The 15,736-nt window shown below is 32.0% G+C and overlaps 3 protein-coding genes and 1 long non-coding RNA gene across 4 annotated transcripts; 2 read left to right on the top strand and 2 right to left on the bottom strand.

The window, feature by feature from the left end:
* Window positions 1-555: 555 nt before the first annotated feature.
* LOC107870402 (40S ribosomal protein S26-3) lies at window positions 556-3,643 on the top strand. The gene is made up of 5 exons (XM_016716923.2): window positions 556-713; window positions 825-917; window positions 2,856-2,940; window positions 3,024-3,157; window positions 3,352-3,643. Exons 1-5 carry the CDS (start codon window positions 711-713, stop codon window positions 3,424-3,426), a joined length of 390 nt encoding a protein of 129 aa, XP_016572409.1. The 5' UTR covers window positions 556-710; the 3' UTR covers window positions 3,427-3,643.
* A 2,995-nt stretch (window positions 3,644-6,638) lies between these two features.
* Window positions 6,639-8,674, bottom strand: LOC107872346. The gene is made up of 3 exons (XR_001674788.2): window positions 8,395-8,674; window positions 7,357-7,425; window positions 6,639-7,144 (listed from the first exon to the last, which is right to left on the bottom strand). It is a non-coding gene; the product is annotated as an uncharacterized LOC107872346 (long non-coding RNA).
* Window positions 8,675-9,866: 1,192 nt separating this feature from the next.
* On the top strand, window positions 9,867-12,705 carry LOC107872344 (high mobility group B protein 7). Its single transcript, XM_016719089.2, has 8 exons — window positions 9,867-10,177; window positions 11,491-11,573; window positions 11,709-11,757; window positions 11,839-11,937; window positions 12,037-12,094; window positions 12,190-12,234; window positions 12,330-12,419; window positions 12,516-12,705. The coding sequence occupies exons 1-8, from the start codon at window positions 10,020-10,022 to the stop codon at window positions 12,573-12,575; spliced, it is 642 nt and encodes a 213-aa protein (XP_016574575.2). The 5' UTR covers window positions 9,867-10,019; the 3' UTR covers window positions 12,576-12,705.
* A 139-nt stretch (window positions 12,706-12,844) lies between these two features.
* LOC107870401 (MDIS1-interacting receptor like kinase 2) lies at window positions 12,845-15,084 on the bottom strand. Its single transcript, XM_016716922.2, has one exon. The coding sequence runs from the start codon at window positions 14,796-14,798 to the stop codon at window positions 13,014-13,016; it is 1,785 nt and encodes a 594-aa protein (XP_016572408.2). The 5' UTR covers window positions 14,799-15,084; the 3' UTR covers window positions 12,845-13,013.
* Window positions 15,085-15,736: the final 652 nt, after the last annotated feature.

Raw genomic sequence — 15,736 nt, 5'->3', positions numbered from 1 at the left:
AGGATCGCGAACTCAGGTTGTTTTCTCCAAAATAATTTTTTTTTTTTTAAGGGAATTGGAATCAACTTGCTCTTATAATGAAGAGACGATTTGAACTAATAACTCAAAAGGACATAGAAAGGTAAATGTGACTTATGCTTGTCGGATCACGATTTGCCGGAGAAGGGAAAGGAATTGAAAAAATCAGAATAATTTTTTATTTAAATGAAGACGGTGATGAAGTTAATTACTTGATCAGTTAATACTTGATAAGTGAAAGAAATTTAAAACCCCCAAATCACGCTAGTAAGATTTTAGGCGAAAAATATGGAGCATAATGTTGGAGCAAAACACATGGTTTGGAATGTATAAGAAGGAAGAGAGAGAAACGGTAAAAAGGAAGGGATTTATTTAATTAATATAAGATATTTATAATTACTTTTTAAAATTAGGATATTTTGTAATAACTGATAGTTAACTTGTGGATATATATATATATATATGTAATTTTACCTTAAATATTAAATAGTCGACAAATAATATATATGACCAGTGGAGGCCCATATTTGGGCTTTTGGAAGAAGGCCCATCTATTTTTTCCGAAAGGCCCATGATTATTAGGCTTGCCTATATTTCCGTCTCCTTATATTAACAAAACGAAACCCTAATTCTCTCATAAAGCAAAGTAGCGGCCATCAGAGTTCCCATTGTGCTCAGAAACTGCAGCAAAAATGGTGAGTAACAACAACAATTTCGAAATTATTCATTAAAATTACTCAACAATTATGCTTAGAAAAGTGTACAATTTTCTCTTATTTTTGTTACGTATTGTGTAAAATTTGCAGACTTTTAAGAGAAGAAATGGAGGACGTAACAAGCATGGACGTGGACATACCAAATTCATCCGCTGCTCTAACTGCGGCAAGTGCTGCCCTAAGGTAGTAAGAATAATTAACTGTTGCCCTTAATTTGTATTATGGAATACAACTCATCGAGTATTTGAATGGTTGTTGTAATTGTTGTAACATAGGTGATGTTAAACCAAGTATGGAGTTATAGACCTAATTGTAATGTATCTGTTATATTCGGGTTTTAGGCTTTTTATTATGAGATGTCAAGCAGCTGCAAAAATTTAAATAGAGCAAAAAATAGAAATAAAGAAATTGGTGTGGAGGTCAAGAAGGAGACTAGAATGTTAGTAGTTAGTTGGGCGTCCGTTCCCTGCAATGGCTGAGTTGCGATTTTCACTAATGGGGTTCAATATATGAGAATAGAAGGTTAGTAGTTAGTTGTTGCTTATTTCCCCGTTCCATGCAGTGGCAGATCTAGGATTTTCACTAATAGGGTTTAAAATATGAGAATAGAAGGTAAGTGGTTAGTTGGGTGTATTTCCCCGTTCCAGGCAGTGTCCGAGTTAGGATTTTCACTAATGGGGTTTAAAATATGAGAATAGGGGTTAGTAGTTAGTTGGGCATATATCCCCGTTCCAGGCTATGGCCGAGCTACGATTTTCACTTATAGGGTTTAAAATATGAGAATAGAAGGTTAGTAGTTAGTCGGACCTATTTGTATATAGGTGAATTGAATTGGTTATTTCATATAGCTGGTGCTTATTGTTCTGGATTTAGACCTAGTAGTAAATTGTCTCTTATATATGGGGTTTTCCGTCTTTTTGATATCCAGCTGATGTGAAAATTTAAATAAGAAAAATGAAATTTACAAACAAAGATATTAGTGTCGAGTTCAAGAATGACAGAAGAATGTTATTAGTTAGTCTGGCGTATTTTCCTTTTTACTGGCAGTGTTGTAGCCATGATTTTCACCAGTAGGGCTCAAATATGGAGAAATAAACACACTTTCTACACACACACACACACATATATATAAATGATTTTAACCATGTGTAAACAGTGTAATTTTTCACCAAAGGGAGTTTAGATGAACCCTCTAGCCCCAAGCTAGCTCTGCCCCCCCCGGGAAGTATTGTTGTTAGTGTTATTCTTGTATTTTTGTTTTCTTAGATTTTTATTTCTACCTGTTGTTTCGTTAGCCTCGATTGTTGTTTTATCATGTTATTGTTTCTGGTTGTTGCTAATAACTTCTTTTACAATGTTTTTTGAGCCAAGAGTCAAGGGTAGGCTATGTTCTATGTGTACACTACTTTTACGCACTACCCTTCCCAGACCCCATTTGTGGATTACACTTTGTTGTCGTGTTGTTAGTTCTGTCAACTAAGAGCTAAGGCTATATTGGGGTCTTAATCTATCCGGTGCTTAAAGTTATTAGGATAGGTATGTTCCACAGGATGGCTTATCTTTTGGAATGAGATTTGCATGTTGTTTGTTTTGGTGTTTGTTTGCAAATCTGTTAGTGTTTTTGATTGGATGCTTATTTTGGATAGTTGGTTATGAGATCTTTAATTTTGATGAATGAGCTGTTATTTGTGGTTGCGGAATGGTAGAAACTTGCTGATTGGGCCTTGTATGGTTTGTGACTTGATTTTGATTTCAGCCCTATTGTGGTTACAGGTGTTCATGCCTGTATTAAATTGTTTAGAAATTAGGTAATTGGGTAAAGTCTTGTTTTTTATAGAATGATTTATTCTAAGGGAACTTGTTGTCGAGCTAAGAGAGAGTGTAGGTGCTATACTTTTATCAGTTCTACATATGCTAACCTATGTGGTAATGAGATAACTTGTTTCATCTCATCTTTGTAAGATTGGACCTTGCACATGTAGTAGAGCAGAGCACCCTCCACTTCTAACGATTATGCTGCGTGTTGAAGGCACTGGGGGTTGAGAAAGTGTTTGATAATTACGATCAACTTTTGCAAGAATTTTGGACCTTAGACTGATATATCTCGTCAATTTGTCACAGGACAAAGCGATCAAGAGGTTTCTTGTGAGGAACATTGTTGAACAAGCAGCAGTGAGAGATGTGCAGGAAGCTTGTGCTTTCGAATGTGAGATTCTTAGTGCAATTAACACAATGTATTTACATGTAGTATATTAATAATGAGCTAACACCAATATGTTATATTTGCAGTGTACACTCTTCCTAAGCTGTACTTGAAGATGCAATATTGTGTCTCATGTGCCATTCACTCCAAGGTTGTTAGGGTCCGCTCTCGTACTGATAGGAGGGTCCGTGAGCCTCCACAGCGCTTCAGACGCCCAAGGGTACAGTATTTTACTCAATTTATTTCAATCTCTTCTTCAACAGCTTGTTTTGAGTAATCAAGATAGAAGCTTCATCATTCTTTCGTTTAGCGTTGAAAGGGTATCTCTATCAATGTCTCACTTGTGTTAGCTAATTCAGTGTCGCCTTTATGTTTACTTGGAGCTATTGTCTTGATTCTTTGTGTCTATTTCAGGATGATCTTCCCAAGGCTGGTCAAGCTCCACGCCCAGCCGGAGGGGCTCCTCCTCCTGCTGCTGCTCGTACTTAAGTGCCTGCCTTTTTGATAAATTGCTACTATAGGCCTTCGGGTTTTTGTTTTATTTGAGCAAATTTATGGTACTTAAATGTTGTGTTTTTGAAATGGATTTATTAATCTAGTTTACTTGGACAACCTTTATTTTGTGCATGCAGATCTCAAGAAACCCAGGCCTGTTGGTCATCTTATTGCTTATATAGCCATTGCAATTGAACTCTCTTTGCCTAAACTTTAATTTCACTCTCTTTTACAGTGTTTCTTGTAATTCTGCGTCTTCTTTAAAGCTCCATTTTGGAGCATAGGATTATTGAAAGAGATCATAATGGTATTGCCCTTATGCCCCAAATTTGAAGATTAATGTTGTTACATTGAATGAAACGTCATATTTCTTAGTGAATTTTTTCTTAATTGTGTATGGGAACTGGTAATAAAGAGGAAAGCTCCAAGTGATCCACAGTTATTCAGGGTTAGAACAATCGTATAAAATTTGTTAGAAGTATTCTTGCATAAGAATGAATTAGTGAAGGTTAGATATCAGCTAGTGTTATTATTTGGTCTCCCATCATGGGAGTGATAGTTATTCTACATCGAAGATGATATATCCATTTTGAGTTTATCACATAAACTATACGTGGCGAACAAATAGTTGAACCATATGCCATAACGAGTTTTAAGTCACCGTTTAATGGTTTCTCCAAATCAGCTACAGGTGTCTTACATTTTTGTCCAGTGATCGGTATTTATTCGGATTTGTGTCACGTAGTGTCCTTTTGGGGGAAGCGCTTTCTACCGGTGTTTGATATCCATAATGGAGTTTATCTGGGTTGGTTTGTGTTACGTAGGGCCCATTTGGGGAAGCATTTCCTATTAAGAATTTTTCTAACAATAAATAGAGAAAGAATAATAGAAAGAAAGAATTGGAGATGAGAGACTGAGAGTGTAATTATTACTCCTTCGGCCAATCATATTTATTCATATTATCGAAAATAAATATTCAGCAATACTTATTATTTTGGAAAAAGCAATAAATAATTTATTCATTTCTATCGATTTTATCTTTAGTTATGAGCGCGATCTTTAAAACAAATAAAAAAAAAAATGTTGCTTTAATTATCGTAAATGTTTTTTAGAAAAAAAAAACTTTTAATGTATCAATTTTTTCCAATATACCCCAAAGTCCAACTATAACACTATTTTTTAGATTGATACCAAATTAAGAAAATCCATTCCAACACATGTATTACCTAACAGTTGAAAGATGATGAAATTTTAAGTAATAAAAGTCAAAATATATACACTTTTTGTTATCGATTGTTTTATTTTATCTATTTATTTTATATTATAATAAATATCTTCATTTGATGATGAATTCACATGCTATAACTTTTTTTTATGAAAAAAGAAATACATAAACAGCATGCATTTAGAATTATTAATACACTGTATATATAATAGGGTTATTTAAAAGCTCTATAATATATAAAGTACAGTTAGTTATATAATAACTTTCCATAGCATGCCTTAAGAATGATTCGAGGAGTACTAAAAAATAAAAATGTAGAATTAAAATTAAATATACAATTGCATAAATTTCATGTTTAACTACTGATGGTAATAGAATTATTTTTTTTTTAAATCATTATTGGTACATTAAAGAAATGGCCTTTTATCATCTTTTTTTTCAAGTCGATTCCAACATCACCAGTAGCTATTTGTATTACAAATTAAAGTCTCTTAATATATTCAAATAATAATTTGCAAATATAATATCTAAGAAATATAACCTCTGACTATTGTAATAAGAGCAAGAACATAACACATTACTAAGAGGTTATTTGGTGTGAGGTATAAGGAATAAATAATCTCGGGATAAAATAAAATTATTTTATCTCATGTTTGGTGTGAGGTATTAATTAGTACCGGGATTATATATCCCATTATTTACACCATAATGATGAAATAAGCTATTCCATAAATGATGGAAAAACTAATTCGAAATTAATTATTCTGGAATAATTCTTTCCAACCAAACAACCCCTAAGTGTAATATTGAGTTTCTCCTAAATTATCCATCCAAAAGAAATCTAAACATTGCAACATGTATATTCTTAACATTTTACATTTCAAGCTATTATATACTTTAATTTAATTCCAAAGTAGCGATAGTAACTCAATTCAAAATCTTTTGACCTGTCAAAATTATTTATAATAAATCCCTTTCAAATTACCCATGTAAAAGATAAATTTAACACACATAAAATGAGATTATTCAAATTTTAAAAAATAAGTAATTGAACATAATTTACTTTTATTCATTGAAACAAAATTTTGAAACTTTAAATCGATAAACTTACGTTTAAATTTTCTTTCTCAATTAATCAACTCTATATAAAAGAAGCTCTAATTTAATCATGACATTATTTTTAAAATTTAAGATCACACGTGCGGATGCTTTAAGAAACAAGGGCAATAAATACTTAGAGTTTTTCAACATACCTAATCATGACATTTATCACCCCTATACTTGCCAAAAAATAAGAAAAAGAAATAAAGAAAAATAATCTTTTTACATAAAATAATAAACAAATAAGAAATAAAAAAAAAAAAAAACACATGTACGATATACACCTGAAATCATAAATTCTAAAATTAAGTGGTCTAAATACATAAATTCTACATATAAGAGAGATATCTTTACTTATGGTTAATTTCAGCAAGTCATGAAGTCATGTGTTCATTTTTAGTGACGATGTGCGAGAATCAAAGTCAGTTGAGCCTTTAGATGATCCCGATTTGTACTTCATCACATTAATTATACAGACGTAATCACTAAATATTAAAATGTTAGTTGTGCAAACTTTAGCAAGGAGAAGTGTCAAAATAAAATTAGATAGAAACACAAAAATATCAATTGTACAAGTATTCGAACACAAAAAAGTTACTCTACTATTAACAACTTTGCAATATGCTCACTCAGACATATATTGATTAATTGATATTAATATTAATATGTTACATTAAAGAATATAAATAAATGAAAGAATAGTAATTGACACATTTATTTTATACAATAAATAAATAAGAAAAAAAAAAATAACAATAAAATAAATGTAAAGTGATCTCATTTTTATTAATGATATAATCAAGATATAATGAGGTGTAGTCAATATGATAAAAATAGAAGTGTAGAACTATTAAATTAAAAAAAAAATAAAAATGGCGGAAGTAGCTAAAAGAAGAAAATAATAAAAATATAATATTATTTTATTATATTATAAATGATTGATGATTAATAAATTAATGATAATGAATTTTTAAAAATATCATTACACCTGCATTGGATCCTTTAATAATACATCATTTTTGAAGAATTTGTGACGGATATTATATAGAAACTATAGTACATGTGATATAAGCAAAAATCATGTAATGGTGTTACTTATTTTCTTCCTTAAAATCCATAACCAAAGCAGGAGGAGCAACGCCAACTTGTTGCTTCAACGTGCTTTAAGTAGTGAAAAGGAAATATCAATTAATTTTTTTTGTAAAATCAAATTAGTAAAATTTTAATTTTAAACTATTTAAATTAAAAAAAAAAAAGCATTACCAAAAAATATGTATGTTAATTGATCAATAACGATATTACCTTTGTCCTCCTAAAATCTCTTCATAGTCGTCTCCTAATCTTCTTTTCATATGTACGTACATCATTTGATCTTCTTTTACATTCCTGCAAGAAATAATACATCACAAAAATAATGCACTATGAATAAAAAGTGTAAAAATATAATATAAAATCTCACATATCACGTCCTTGCTTATTAGAATCAATACAAAATACGAAAAAATACTTAAAAATAAGATCATACGTGATATATTTATTATTAAATATTTTTTGTTGCACAAAAAAATATGAAAGGGAATAAGAAGATATATAACAACCTTCGCATTCGACTGGACAACCTCATTTTGATCCGATGGTCATCAGTTGCCATGTGGTTAATGGTGTGTCTGTAGCAAGAAACTATCATTCAATTACAATGCAAATGAATTCTAGAAATAAGCTATTTATAGATTGGTAGATCACAAAATTAGATAGAAGGAAGTTAATGAGATATGTTATTTAAGTAAAGAATATAAATAGATAGAGTTTTTTTGCAACTCATGATATATAATTAGATGTAATAAATATGATATTTTTACTTATTAAATAAATTGATTGATTAATAAAAAGAGGAAAAAAATAAAAAAAAAAAGCAGAAAAAAGAAAAATAAGAATAAAGGCTATTGGGGGGTGTCACATAGGATGGACTAAAATCCTTTTTTTTTTTTTTTATATATATATATATATTAATTATAGTTATTATTAATGAACCATTTATCTAATCCTATTCATTTTATCCTGATTATTAATTAGAGAAAAGACATAAAATCATCACTGAATTTGTCCGACCATTGCAAAAAGACATTTTAACTTTGCGGGCGATCTATTACCCCAAAATCATTTCAAATTGATATTATTATGTCACTTTTAGATCAAACCCAAATTTTTAAAATTGGTGTTGACCATGCGCCAATTACAAATTGACACGTATTTTTAAATTTTAAATAATTCTTTTTCTTTTTTCTCTCCTGCTCATCATCTTCCTCAAATTTCTCCATCCATCATCTCCATATCTGATTTTTTTCCTCTTTCTTTAACTATGCCCCCTTCCCCTGCACTACCTAACTCCATTTTTTATTCTCATTTGAAATAAAAAAAAAGAGTAAATCTATAATTGCGTATGAATTTTCTTCTCTAAACTTTCACTAAATTTATTGATGATTTCTCTCACTATAATAACTCATTGATAGTTAAATTTTCATCATTATTTTTGTGTAAGAAAAACTTGTGTCTGACAGAAGAAGCCTCTTCATTTTTCGTATCACTTTTTTATTTTCATTAAAAAATAAACACCAACATCAATAAAAATTTCTTACCTTTTTGAGCCAATTTTATTGAGATCAATGTCTTTCTTTTTCCTCCCAAAGCTTCAATTGCAGTTCAATAGTGATTTGGAGAAGATGGAAGAAATAGATTTTAAAAAGAATTGAAAAACTTATTGACAAGTGGCGTTTTTTTATTTGTTCTTGCAATCAATTTTTCTCCTTCACCCGTTTTATTTGCGTGGAACCTAAACCTAGATTGAACAGTCAAAATGATCCATTTATAATGTTTTTTATAATTTTCATGGGTAATAGATCATCCATAAAATTAAAATGTCTTTTTATAAATATCGGACAAATCCAAAGATGACTTTACATCTTTTTTTGTATTAATTATAATCATTGCTCATGCATTTTTTGAAGCATTTATTTACTATAACATTTTGAAGATTATGAGATTAATTTATCTATTAATGGAGTAGTAATTTGTTTGCATTGAAGTTGACTAAAAAGTATTTTTCATAGAAGAAAAAAAAGCTAGGAGTGACGTAAATACAGTCAAATACTTAGTAGACGTTTGGTAATGAATATTATTCATAATATTTTAAAATATTTATCTGTTCATAAATATCTTTGAAAAATATTTTCACAATATTTGTTCTATTTCTTCGAAAATAGTGGTATGGACTGCGTACATTTCACCCCATTATGTGGGAATATATTGGGTTTGTTGTTGTTTGCACAATATTTGGATTTTTGGATAAAATTACTCAATTTTCATAAAATTCTAGATTTTCTTAAATTTATTTTTTCACTCTTTATGTATTTTTTATCTTCATAAATGCCTCCTTTTCAAAATATTATGATCAAATATAATTTCAACTCTATTTTCAACTTTAAAAATATCAAATAAAATGAATATATTTTTCATTTTTATGACCAAACAAATCCTTAACCTTTTTGACATTTCATTTCCCTTTATTGTCGTAGATTTCTTGACATGATGTTAGTTGTAATGAATGTATTTAAAATTCTCTTTTTTAGTTTGTGATTTATTTGTAATTTGTTTCAAAAAGTTTGATTTAATTTAAAAATTATCATAATCATACAAATAATATACTAATATTTTAATAGCATAGTTTCAAAAGTTTTAATTTCCTTTTCTTAAATTACATGATAAATTAAATTTACTCCCCTAGTTTTAGAAAGAATGATCTATTTTTTTAAGCAAGTTAAAATAGAATAATTATTTTCTTTTAAAAAATATTTTAATTCCAATTTTTCACGTGACATAACCACAAGATTAAAACGAATTTAATAGATTTGACATACTAGTATATAAATTGAAATCGAGTAGATACAAAAATACCGAAGAGCCTTTTTAACATAGTGAACAATCGGAGGCCGTTCAAAAGAGTAAAAAGACACTCTAATCCAACGGTGTAAATTCAAAACACGTCATCAATCCAAGTCATTTTAATTTTTAAATCTCCCTCCACTTGGCGGTTAGTTTCAAAATTGGCGCTAAATTTCAGAAAATAAAATTTCCGAAATATATTTCCCTCCTTATTTTCTCCTTCTTTAAACCCTCCAATTCCCTCATTCTCATTTCCACCATTTTATTTTTCCAACGCTCAGTTTCCCTTAATTTAGATTTATTATTTGTGTTTTGTAATCAAATGGCGGGTGGTGGAGCATCGAATAAGTCTTCGAATGGCGGTGGACCTACGAGAGTGAGGAAGAGGGTTGAAATTGAATCTGCTAGTGCTAATGCTAATGCTGCTACTACTAATGCTAATCTTAAGCGTGCTAAGGATGGTAGCGCTTTTGCTCGTTGGTATGCATTTTTTCTTTTTGTTGCTATTTATTATATGGCTTTGTTATTTGTTGAGGTGGGTCTGGATGTTTGTGGGTATGTTAGAATAGTTTAATTAGGATCTGGGTTGGTGTTTATTCTCCTTTTTTTGGGTGATAAATAGAGTTGTGTTATAGTGTGGTATGCACTTTTTCTTGTTGTAGTTTATTGTATGGGTTCTGTTATTTATTTAGGTGAGTGTGAATTTTCTGGTAAAAAAGTTAATTGAAGGTTGTGGGTGTGTTTGAATTGTCGGATTAAGATCCTGGGTTGGCGTTTTCTTCCCTCTTTTGGGTGATAAAAGTGTATACAAATGTTGGAATTGGTGGAGAGACAAAATATTGGGTAGAAGTGGTTGGTATGCTTGCATATTACCTAGGAGTGGTAGTGTTTTTTCTCGTTGGTATGCACTTTTCTTGTCGTTGTTTATCATATGGGTTTGTTTTTTTAGTGATGTGGGTGTGGATTTTCTGGTAAAAAATGTTAATTGAAGGTTACGGATGTGTTTGAATTGTTGAATTAGGATTTTGGTTGGTGTTTTCTTCCCCCTTTTTGGGTGATAAATGGAGTTGTTTCTGAGTGTAAGTGTATGTAAATGTTGGAATGGATAGAACTTACTATGTGATATTTTGGTGAAAAAGTTGGGTGTGTGAAGTTTTATGTTTGAGGATTTAAGGTCTGGGATGCTCTTTTCTTCCCTTTTACTGGGTGATAAATGGAGTTAGATATGTGATTTTTTGGTTTAAATAAAGTTAATTGAAGGTAGTGGGTGTGTTTGGATCGTTGAAGGGACACATTTTGCAGATTCATCAACTAAATTGCTGTTTCTTTTTACCTTTTTGGGTGTAAAAGATAGCTACTGATTAATGATAGTCTTAAAGTGTGCTAAAAGATAACAGCTTGGTATGTATTTTCTATATGGTTTATACCATTGTGTTTCTGTTCATTGTATGGGCTTGGGATTTTTAGTTTTTGAATGTGAAGTACCAATGTATCGTCTGATTGCTTGTTACAATGGTGTGTAGTGTAGTTCAAACATGTAACTGGATTTGGTAAGATGAATTATTAGTTTACGTATTTTAATCTGAAAGGTATTGACTGTTGCTACAATTGTGAATTGATGAGCTGGGATGCTGTTCTAGTCCCTTATTTGGAGGTTCATATAGTCGTTTATTATAGTGTGTATATATAATTCTTCTAGTTGAAGGTTCCATCTGCTGATTCATGAATTGTGCTGCTGTTTGATTATTGTGATTCATGTTGAAATGAATGGAGTTTTTCTTTCATTATTGCAGTAAAGAATGCAACAAAGATGTACCCATTGCATTGATTAACTTCCACAATTGCAGCCTTGATGCCAAAATCAAGATGAATTTGGGTATTAGCACTTTGCCTATGTTATCTCTTTTCACTTGCAATTAATCCTATTGGCCAAATTTCATATTCTTTAAATCTTGGTGGAATTGGGGCTGTGAAGCCTGTGTTAATGGGCTGTTTCTGTTTGTTTATGCAGAGGCTCAGGTTGTGGAAAATCAAACTGAAACAAAGAAACCAGCTGCAAAGTACTTGTTCTTTGTCTTTAGCTCTTTAACAGTTGACTGTATTCTTGGTATTGTACTTACATATTATGTAATGTTGTTCAGGAGCAAGGAGAAATCAACAGAGCCAAAAGCTAAAAGGGAAAAGAAACCTAAGAACCCAAATGCTCCCAAACGCCCTCCTACTGCGTTCTTTGTATTCATGTAATCTCATACACTTTGCCTGTTTAAGAGTATATGTTTAAGAAGTCTTCAGTAAGTTTGACAGGTTTAATGTGTGTTGACATGATAAAAATCATGCAGGGATGAGTTTAGGCAGACATTCAAGGCTGCAAATCCTGACTGCAAGAGTGTCTCCACGGTAGTGTTGAATTGAGTTGTTCCTGATGGCAATCTCCTTTTACCCCTCTACCCCTTTAGTTTTCTCTAATAGCTGTACACTTGTTGTTCCTTTAGGTTGCTAAGGAGGGTGGTGAGAAATGGAAGTCCATGACTGATGAGGTGAGTGTTGTGAATTGAGAGGAATGGAATATGCAGTTTCTACTAGTTTGTTGTTTGATGTGATTCTTACTCTTGTGATGCAAATGGTTTGACAGGAGAAAAAGCCTTATCAGGATAAGGCTGCAGAACTCAAAGCAGCATATGAAAAGGCTTTGAAGTCTAACAATGATGCTGATAATGCCAATGTGGGTTCTTGTTTTCTTTTTATTGTGGTATAAGTAGAAACCTTTCTATTGTTATGTTTACTTTTTGTGATCTAATATTGGAATTAATAATTTCAGGATGACGGTGATGAGCCTGAGAAGGAAGTGAAGGAAGATGTAGAAGCAGATGCTGAATAGAGCATTTGATGTTTGAACTAGTGTAACCATCTTCAAGATTTTTGAATTGACTAGTTTTGAACTGAATGTAAATTTTGATCAGTTGTCAACTTAGTTCTACTTTAAGTAATATATGGAAGTTTATGTTTAAGTTCTTGCTTACACATCTTTTTGGAATGAATTTCTTATTATATCTATCTAATCTATTATCTATCTTTTGAATTGTTGGTGATTTCTGTTTGCCAAGTGATAATTGAGTTTGATTTGCGATCAAATATGCAATGAGAATCTGTCAAATGAATTTATTCATTTCATATTGAATTTATGTGAAGTAACACTGACTAGCAATGTGGCATAATAGAGTTGTACAAGTAGTACTAGAATTTGAAAAAATAAAATAAAAATGGTCTGTTTGTTTGTTAATAATAACAGACAAATTCCTATGAATGGTGTCAGCAGTTACTGGCCCAACTTCTCTTGTTTCTTTCCCTTACAAGTTGGCAAAGGCTTGCCACATAAGCACAAATTGTGGGCGTAGGCAGCTGCAGGGAAGATGTTGTATGGTCTGCCTTGTGGAATTTCTCCACATAATCTGTTGGCTCTGAAGTTTGCATGTTTCAATGCTTCAATCCCCAACAAGCTATCTGGTATTTTCCCCGAAAGTCTGTTGATTGACAAGTCTAACCAATGCAGCTTCACCACTGATCCTAGACTTGTTGGGATTGTACCAGTAATCTGGTTTCTTGATATATCCAACCTCTCAAGCTTATCAAGATTCGAGATTGAAGTTGGAATTTGACCTGCAATCTTGTTGCTTCCTATGTTGAGCACTTTGAGGTTTAACCCACTGACGAACTCTGGGATGTTCCCTGAAAGTTGATTGTTTGAGACATCGATTGCTTCCAAGAATTTGCTCGTCTTGTTGCTCAACATCCTCGAAAGAGATCCAAAAAGCCGGTTTGAATGGAGATCAAGAGATGAAATTCCATCAGGCAATTTGATCCCAGCAGCATCAGATTTTATCTGGTTGTTTGAGATCTTTGCCTTTTGTAAGCTTGACATTCTTGCAAAGAAACTTGATAGCCCACCTGTGAAGGCGTTATCCGATAGGTCTATGGAGTTCAGGGAATCAGGCTGAGTGAAATTCGGAAGCGTCCCACGAAGCTTACAGCCTGCTAAGTTGACATCAGAAAGTTCTCTATTTCTAATCCATTCAGGCACTGTACCTAAATTGAAACTGTTGTAAGACAGGTCAATTGACAAAAGAGAAGGAAGGCCTTTAGAGAATGCAATAGACAAAGGATCTAAAAGGCCATTTCTAGATAAACTAAGGTTCCAAAGATTTGGTAATCCTGCAATAGATTCAGGGATTTGGCCTGTCAACTTGTTAGAACTCAATGACAAAGCAGTAAGTGCCTTTAACCTCCCAATCTGACTAGGAATTCTCCCGGTTAATCGATTATGATCAAGTGATAAAAACGAAAGCTTGAGCAAATTGCACAAGGAAATTGGAACTTCCCCTGACAATTGGTTACTAGAAAGGTCAAGATATGTCAAATTCTGAAGCTGTCCAAAAAAATCTGGCACCACACCAGACACTAAATTGTGACTCAGATCCAATGACTCCAAATCAACAAGATTCTTGAAGCCAATTGGTATAGCCCCCCTCAGCAAATTCCCTGCTAAACTCAGCTGCTGCAGATTCTTGAAGTTTCCAAATATAGAAGGAATCTGTCCTGACAAATGATTCCCACTAAGTGAAAGTGTCTGAAGTGATGACAAATGGCCTAAACCAGAAGGGATATACCCTTGTAATGAATTACCATCCAAGATTAGTTGCTTCAATGTTGTAAGATTCTTCAAACTCTCAGGGATTCCACCACCAATATGTTTCATCCCACTTATAATCAATGTCTCCATGAAATGCAAATCACCAAGAGTTGGTGACAATGTTCCTTTCATGTAAACACTATTGTCACTCTCAGAAGGTGTTTGCAAGACCAATCTTTTCACCCTCCCTGTAGCAAGATCACATTCTACACCTTCCCAACCTCCACTACAACAATCTTTACCTGTCCATGATGACAGAAAATCAGTTGTGTCCTTAACAATCTTGCTTTTGAATCCAACAAGTGCAAGCCTATCACCCTCAGCACAAATTTGCTCTACTGATGCTACTTTTTGTGGTTCTTGAAAGAATGTCAAAATTAACAAAATCTTGAAAACCAACATCAGAAAATGCATTTTGGGAAGTGGGGTTTGGTTTGTTTGGAAAAAAAGATAGTACTAAATAATGTGTCAGAAAAAAAATATTGATATATGACTATATTATATATGAAGGATGGGGTGTTTTTCTTATTTATTCATCACTTAGACAACAAGGTACAATGATGAAAAAAAAGATACTGGAAAAATTTTGAGGAGAAAGAATGATTTGGTCTGAACAATTGTTTCAGTTATTTATAGCAAAGAAAAAAACTTTAAAGCAGAAAGTGTAATTTAAGGTAAAAATATTGTGTGTGTGATATTTTTGTGGGGGTGAATTTAAGAGATTTCATATAGTCACATGTATGTAAAAGAAATTTCTAAAATTTGACCGTTTGGTTAAGGCTCACCGTCACGAGGATGTTACAGCACATAGGTACGTTGGAGCGCACTAAAGGGGTTTAAAATTCTTTCCCACCCTTTGGGAACATTCCACTATGGTTTTTTGATTTTTCTACTCCACTATTTCACCTATTGCGTTGGACCGAGCTATAATTCTACTTACACTTATTGTGTTGGACCGAGCTATAGTTGTACTTACATCTATTGCGTTGGACGGAGCTATAATTCTACTTACAGATTTGATATGGTTCGATAGTTTTGAGTTAAATCTTGTGTTTGCATTAAAAAAGTTGCTTGTTATGTGTGGTGGTAATTTATTCAGAACTTGATAATTCATATTTCACATCTTGAGTTAATCTGGACAGAGTTACAATTCTACTTATGAGTTTGATATGTTTTGTAGTTTTGACTCAAATCTTGTGTTTGCGTTAAAAAAGTTGCTTGACATGTATGGTAATTACTATATTAGAAATCAACTATAGTTTCAACATGTCTGCTTCAGCAGACTTCTTGTTCTATGATTTTACTATATTATTTTTAATTAATTTTACTACTATATTAAAAATCAACTGTAG

This window comes from Capsicum annuum, chromosome 5 (assembly GCF_002878395.1).
Source record: "Capsicum annuum cultivar UCD-10X-F1 chromosome 5, UCD10Xv1.1, whole genome shotgun sequence".
In the NCBI taxonomy this organism is placed as follows: Eukaryota; Viridiplantae; Streptophyta; class Magnoliopsida; order Solanales; family Solanaceae; genus Capsicum; species Capsicum annuum.
The sequence above is the reverse complement of the archived record's forward strand: the minus strand, read 5'-3'. Positions and strand labels throughout refer to the sequence as shown.

Coding starts and splice junctions, on each gene's coding strand:
- LOC107870402 (XM_016716923.2), top strand. Junction 918..2,855: donor GCGGCAAGTGCTGCCCTAAG/GTAGTAAGAATA, acceptor AATTTGTCACAG/GACAAAGCGATCAAGAGGTT. Junction 3,158..3,351: donor AGCGCTTCAGACGCCCAAGG/GTACAGTATTTT, acceptor TGTCTATTTCAG/GATGATCTTCCCAAGGCTGG.
- LOC107872344 (XM_016719089.2), top strand. CDS start 10,020: ATGGCGGGTGGTGGAGCATCGAATAAGTCTTCGAATGGCGGTGGACCT. Junction 11,574..11,708: donor CAAAATCAAGATGAATTTGG/GTATTAGCACTT, acceptor TTGTTTATGCAG/AGGCTCAGGTTGTGGAAAAT. Junction 12,235..12,329: donor GGAAGTCCATGACTGATGAG/GTGAGTGTTGTG, acceptor ATGGTTTGACAG/GAGAAAAAGCCTTATCAGGA.
- LOC107870401 (XM_016716922.2), bottom strand. CDS start 14,798: ATGCATTTTCTGATGTTGGTTTTCAAGATTTTGTTAATTTTGACATTC.